Source organism: Hydra viridissima, unplaced genomic scaffold (assembly GCF_058129835.1).
Source record: "Hydra viridissima isolate aposymbiotic clone 2 unplaced genomic scaffold, HvirCarnegie_v1 scaffold_9, whole genome shotgun sequence".
In the NCBI taxonomy this organism is placed as follows: domain Eukaryota; kingdom Metazoa; phylum Cnidaria; class Hydrozoa; order Anthoathecata; family Hydridae; genus Hydra; species Hydra viridissima.
The window spans coordinates 12,917,501-12,924,343 of NW_028324308.1; the positions used below are offsets into that span (position 1 = coordinate 12,917,501).

The window sequence follows — 6,843 nt, forward strand, 5'->3', positions numbered from 1 at the left end:
TTTGACATTAGTTTGTATATAAGGCTCTTTTCATCATTTACTTTATACATGAGGCTTTTTTTCATTTTCAATCATCAACAAGATGAATCCTTTTAAAACTATTAAAAAAAACTTACACAACAAGTTTAAAAAAATGAAACTAATAATAATAAAGGATATAAAATGTTTACCATTAGGCTCAACTTGGATATTTTCAGATTCTTTGTAAACTAAAAAATAAATTTAAAAAAATAGGTTTGTTTTTAAATTTTTAACATTTTATTTTGTTAACATTTCATTCTTAAAAATGAAAAAAAAAAGATAAAAACTTATTATTTAAACAAACTTTTGCATTGGCGTAAGTTACACTTGACTGCTTCTGACATTTCCCCAATACATCCTTTTCCTGAGCCACGAGGAACTGGATTAGTACAAGTCCGCTCTCTTTCTTTGATACCATCTCCACATGTTGCAGAACACTCTGAAAACTCACTCCATTCTGATAAACCTCCATCAATAGCTTTTAATTGTAAAATATACTTTTTACTCAATACAACATTGCAAATGTAACACAAAAAAAAAAAAAAAATCTTCAATAAATACAATCTACCACTGAGAAAATAAAGGTGGTGAATCAATTCATAAAACAAAATAAAACAATATTTAAACTTTTATAACCAATTTCTGTGCTTCCTGTTGTGCTATTGACTTTATAGAGGTATACAGCATTAGTTTTTTCTTCAGACCCACCAACACATTCCTCAATATGTTTATCATCACATTCTAGGAAGTTTGCATTAAAGCATTTGGAAGACCTTTGTGATTGTTTACCAATATCTTGTGCAATATTTAACTTTTTGCTTGACCAGCATTCAGCCCAGTGAATAATATAGAAGAAATCATATCCTTCTTCTTTTGATTTTTTTGAGCATCTGCATGCAATACTAAACAAGTTTTAAAAAATTTTTTAAAATACTTGATCCAAAAATTGCAATTTTAATGACATGAAACTGTTAAGGTTTTGTTGACTTTTATTTAGAAATACAAGACAAGCTTTTTTAAAAAATTTTAGGAATGCAAACATGAAATAACCAATAAGCTGAAAAGTGAATCTAATAAGAAGAGATTAAAGGAGTCAATGGTTAATTTTGTTTACAAATTAAGGAAATTTTATCGAAACAAAATTTGAGGCAATCAATTACTAAGGTTGGATAAAATAATAGGAACACCAGCTTAAAAAAAGTAAAATTTTCTTATGTCTATGAAATTTTCAAAATTAAGAATTTTTTGTGGCTTATTAGTTAATTATTCATGCACTTTAACATATTGTTCTGAAACCCTTGTTTATTTTCAGATATCATAAGAAAATAAAAAAAAAAAAAGAAAAGCAAAATGATGATTGTCAGATTTCAAGAGAACAAATTGTTGGTGCTCGTAAGAAAGGTGTTAGTGTTACAGAAATGGTAGAATTATTTAGAGTTTTAGGAAGCACCCCTATTCTATACTACATAACCCTAATTGAATGAACAGAAAAAAACCTCTTGGGAGGGGGGGGGGGTGATTTTATACTCTAGTATAGAGTGTATACTGATAACCGCAGGTGCAAAGATTAAAACCTGGGATTGACCTCCGAGATAGAAAATAATTTTCATTTCAATAAAACATTTTTTTGGAAGTAAGGATTCTTGCAGTTGTAATCAACTATGCAGGTTTTCAAAAATTGTTCATATTGTGTACGATCCATGGAATATTTGTAACGTTTCCATTGCTCATGAAAGGTGTGGTGTGTGACCTCAATTCCTTGCTCATTAAAATTACCAAGGGAGCATCTCTTGCAACTGAAGAAGTGTTGAATATGATAGGACACTGTGTGAACTTTAGGCGCAACTGTTGTAGCAAAACTGAGAAAGCGTTCCTTAAACTATTGAATGAGAACCTCATAATGACCAGAATCAGAAAATGATAAAAAATCATCCAAAATATATTATGACTTCTTTGTTTAAAGATTTGTAGCTGTTGAAATTAAAAACAAACGAAATCGATTAGTATTGCTCCAAATATTTAAAGTGAATTTTCTCTCTCGGATGCTAATCCTAGATTTCAATTTTTATACTGAAGTTATTGCCCCCCTCCTCCCAAGAGAGTTCCTTCTGTCCATTCAATTAGCATTACTTGTAGTCTGGACCAGGGCACAGTGGTCAGAATGCACAAAAAAAACCCTGAAGCTCCGAGAAACTAATAATTTTTAAAAATTTAGTAAACTGATATAAATTTGTTAGGTATGATTTGAAAAGCCAATAAAAACCTTTTTTTTAAAAAAATGACCAAAAATTTTATATTCGCAAATGATATATAACGCTATTTTCGGAAAATTTACAAAAATCTGCAAATTTTATAATGTAACTTCAGAATAAGTTGTCAAAAAAATCCATTTATCTGTTTTTTGCCGTTAATGAAACCTTTCCAAATTTGTTAATCACATGCATTTTAATCAAAATCAATTTCAAGTTTTTTAGGAAAGCGATGTTTTGATTAGTATGTATTTGTCATTGAAATTTTGAGATTTTTAATTCCCGTGGTCCCCATCGGAATTTTAGTTGTGAAATATCCTTTAATTTTATATAGTAAGTTTTAATTGGAAATTTTTACTTGATCGCTTAAATTTTACGAATTATAGTCATTTTGTAAGCGCTAATATCAGTGCTGAAGCACTGTCTCGTAAGTAATGTCTGCATTTGAAGAGGATTTAAAAAGATCCTCTTCTTCTAAGAAAAACTCTGGAAGAAAGGTAAAACTTTCAGAAAGGATCCGTCGAAACACGCATTCTGAAAAGAAATCATTGAACAACAGCCCCTAAATTTGCAGCAGAACTCAATGACTATCTTAAAAACTCAGTGTCTATCAAAATTCTGCGCCATACGTTAAATAAAGCCGGTTTTCACAGAAGAGCTGCAAAAAGAAAATCTTTGCTTTTAAAGACAAAAGTTGCAAAGGGTCTGCAGTGGTACAATAAGCTTCAAATTTGGTCACTGGAGCAATCAAAGAATGTTATTTTCTCTGATAAGTTGTCCTTTATTTTATTTTCAACTGCCGGCCGTGCATACGAGTGAAAACAACCAAAAGACGCTTATAACCCAGATTATTTACTCCGACTGTTAGTTGTGGAGGAGGATCTGTGATAATTTAGACGGCTATATCATGGAAATCGGCGTGCTCAAGAGTTTGTCTTCATGTTAAAATAAAAAGCCAACATTATTTAAATATCTTATCAGACCATGTTTACTTTACGGTCTTGGTACTGTTTCCGGAGGAAAACACAATTTTTAAAAGTGATAATGTTCCAATTCATATTGGTAAAATGATCACTGCTTAGCACGAGGAGCAAAGACGTTGTGGAGAAGTTGAATATTTTATTTAGCCACCAAAGCCACCTGGCTTTAACATAATTGACATTTATTATGCATTTTAGAAAAAACAAATAAAAAGTTGATTTCCACTAACATTTCAACCTTTTAAGAAATTGCGCATAACTGCTATTTGATTATAACCGTTAAAGTTATTTTTATAACGAGTTTTAAATAACAAATTAATGTGTAAATATAAATTTTTCAATTTTTTTTTATAACTTTGCTGTTTTAAATACAAAAAGAGTTCTGTTTTAATAAAATTCAGAAATCTGATTTAGCTTAAAAGAGTGGTATTGAAGTTAGTATTTTATTTTTTCGATTATTGGTGTTTGATTTTTGCTAAAAACCGAAAATCAAACCCCACCGATGCCTAATTCTTTTTAAATATTTTAATATAAAATTTGAATAAAGCGGTTTTTTGCAAGAGTTTGTAAACTCAGCTGTTTTTGGTGTTATATTTAAAGAATAAATTCGACTGATAGTCAAAAAGCACTCTGATACCATCGAAAATTTAGTGGTGGTTCAATACCATTATTGCTTGGTGGTTGCATTATTGGTCTTGAAGAGCCTTAGTTGCCCTTATTTGCAACTGTTCCTTAACTATATGCACTAAGAGATCAGATAGTGGACGGTGTCGAGTCACTGATCCTATATATGGTCTTTAACAACGTACTGATCCTATATATGGTCTTTAACAACGTACTGATCCTATATGGTCTTTAACAACGTATTGAGTAAACTATTTGATTCATCAAAAGGATCTGCTGCAGCGTCAAAACTTTATTTTGATCGTGAGGAACTACTCCAAGTCCAAAAGGAGTTTCTTTCAAGAAACCTTTATCTTTCAGAATTAAAAACAACTCCATGTTCCCAGTTTAGTTTCAAAGTCTTTAAGATCATGTTTCCTATAGGTTTGATAGATAGTAATCAGTGTGTATATAAAAATTTACAAAATGTATCACACCTTCCACGCCTTTAATTAGATTAAAATGATTTCTTTTTCTCCATTTTTTTATTTTAAGTCTCAATTTCTTCCAAGACACCTGCACCTGGGCTACTTGTCAAATAATAAATTTTTTTAATGTAAAATGTATATAACTAGGGCTGTTTCTTTTGGTTAGATTTTTTTTAACGATTAGATTTGTATCTTTTAGTTAGATTTTTTTTAAACTTCGTATGGTTCAATGTTTATTGAAAATAACTTTATTCCCTGACTTTTTTCATAATGATCTAAATAAAAAAATATAATTATTCCTTATAATAAAGATGATGTTTAAATTATACTCTTGGGTTAGCGTAGACATTTTATATTAGAACTTTTTGTCATTTTATTATATGATTTAATAAAATACTTTTTATTAAATTATAGAGAGATTCAAGCATTTGTAGTCCGCTTCAATATTAAAAAACTCGTCTAATTTAAGATACCAGATTATTTCCAACCATTAATATTACCTCTATTAAAACTCATGCTAAAGAATTTCAAAAACACCATTCCCTCTTCAAGTTGTATACCTAAAAATTCCTTTCTTTAAAAAAAATCATTAAATCAGGCCCTAAACGGGGTATTTTTCAGTATTCATTTTTTTTTTTTAGTATTTCACAAAACTTTTCAAAAAAATGTTCAAGAATAAACTTTGCATCAAAGTTTTGCGAATTTAAACAAATAAATGAGCTCTTTTTAGTTGCTATAAATTTTTTTTGAATGAATCCTTACCTTACCTGTGTCTGAATCCTTACCTGTGTATGGATTCTTTCATTTTATCCCAATCCAGAGAAAAGCCTTGATAGGCGTCACTTTGATCATCTTTATCAGTGATCAATAAACTATGGGTTGTTGGATCATGGAACTCTTTAAAGCATCCCATCTTGTAGTAATCTCTATCACACGAAACATGCTCTTTAATTTCAGCTGAAAATGAAAGGAGGATTGTTCATATAGTTGATTTTTCTTTGATATTACATATTTAATACACACACACACACACACACACACACACACACACACACACACACACACACACACACACACACACACACACACACACACACACACACACACACACACACACACACACATATATAATTTGCTTTTACCCATAAAATTGGTTTTATTTTTTATTAGTTTATATTAGTTATATTACAGTTAGAACAATATACTTTTTTACACTTAAAGGATCACTGATTCACCCCCAAAGAATCTTCTTGTATCTTTTAATAAATTGGTACAGAGTTTCTAATAGGGTACATGTTTAAAAAAAAGACACAGAGTTAATGAGAATATTTTGAACATTTTTTAGTCAAAAAGTAATTTATCGAACAAATGTGGAAAAAAAAATCAAACCTTTAGCTGATAATAAAAACGTTGACGTTAATGCAAGAAGCACCCACAGCACCTGGAAATTTTTATGTAAACTTTTATAACCTTACAATTCAAAGTTGACACCAAAAATCATTATCGATAGTTTTTTTTAAATTCAACACGACAAAATGAAAAACTCTTTCAATTTACAATAGGTAAACTGCTAAATTATATATGAAACAATTAACAAAAAAAGCATTTTTTATAAATTCTGCTTACCATTTTTTCTTTAGCTTGAAAACGAAACCTGATGATTTAAAACTGAGTTTATTTATATGTGATTTCTCTAAACATTTTGTTTATAATATGTGATTTCTCTAAACATTTACATTTTACTTTAATGATAAGCAAACAAGAAAAGTGAGCCCATAGAGCAGACCTAATTGATTTCGCCGTCTTTCTCATTTATGATTAACAGGTGAGTTTCTAACATACGTGTAACTATGTAGTTTTTCCTTGTTTTATTGAGCGCTACGAAGAAAAAAAAGAAATTGGATTTTCATATTGCGTTTGTATAATCAGGATCTTTCGCCTGTACGTAATAACTACTTTTTAAATAGTTCTTCTTTTGTACGATATGAACCAGTCTAAAACCAAATCTTAAACACCTCTATTATAAATCAAATATTACTAAAAATTTAAATTTTGTTAATTTGATGTCGAGAGTTGAATTACTTTTTCAATTAGAATGTTAATAAAACAATCAAGGTGTTGTCATAAGCGAATGCAAGGTGTTGTTGGAAAATGAACATGCATGTTAAACAAAAATTCTCTAAGGCAGTCTGTTCTTGGGACATTGCAAAGTGGAGCTTTCAATGAACTTTTCATATCAAATGTAGATAAGGTGTCTTTTTACGTAGTGGGGGTCCTGTAAATTCCTTTAACTTGTAGCAAGATATGTCCGAGATATGTCCAGCATTGTTTCACCTTTTTTTAGGTTATTCGCTATAAAAGGCGAATCCAAGAAGTCCTTAAAAAATAAAGCTGCATTACAAGCGGCATGCTTAGCAATGTTTACAGAAAAAAAATCTCAAATAACTTCAAAGTTTCTTTAAAAGTGAGTTTTAAGTGAACTGGGTTGGGGCAAATAGCTTA

The 6,843-nt window shown here is 29.9% G+C and overlaps 1 protein-coding gene across 1 annotated transcript in view; it reads right to left on the minus strand.

Annotated features, from left to right (window-relative positions):
• The window catches only part of LOC145185517 (uncharacterized), a 31,076-nt gene extending 24,465 nt beyond the window's left edge, over positions 1 to 6,611 (minus strand). Inside the window, exons 1-6 of the mRNA XM_090098695.1 lie at positions 5,968 to 6,611; positions 5,731 to 5,782; positions 5,127 to 5,298; positions 658 to 923; positions 326 to 499; positions 171 to 209 (exon numbers count right to left, since the gene is read on the minus strand). Coding sequence (XP_089954821.1) covers positions 171 to 209; positions 326 to 499; positions 658 to 923; positions 5,127 to 5,298; positions 5,731 to 5,782; positions 5,968 to 5,970 — 706 coding nt within the window. The 5' untranslated portion in view covers positions 5,971 to 6,611. The remainder of the gene's footprint in view (positions 1 to 170; positions 210 to 325; positions 500 to 657; positions 924 to 5,126; positions 5,299 to 5,730; positions 5,783 to 5,967) is intronic.
• Positions 6,612 to 6,843: the final 232 nt, after the last annotated feature.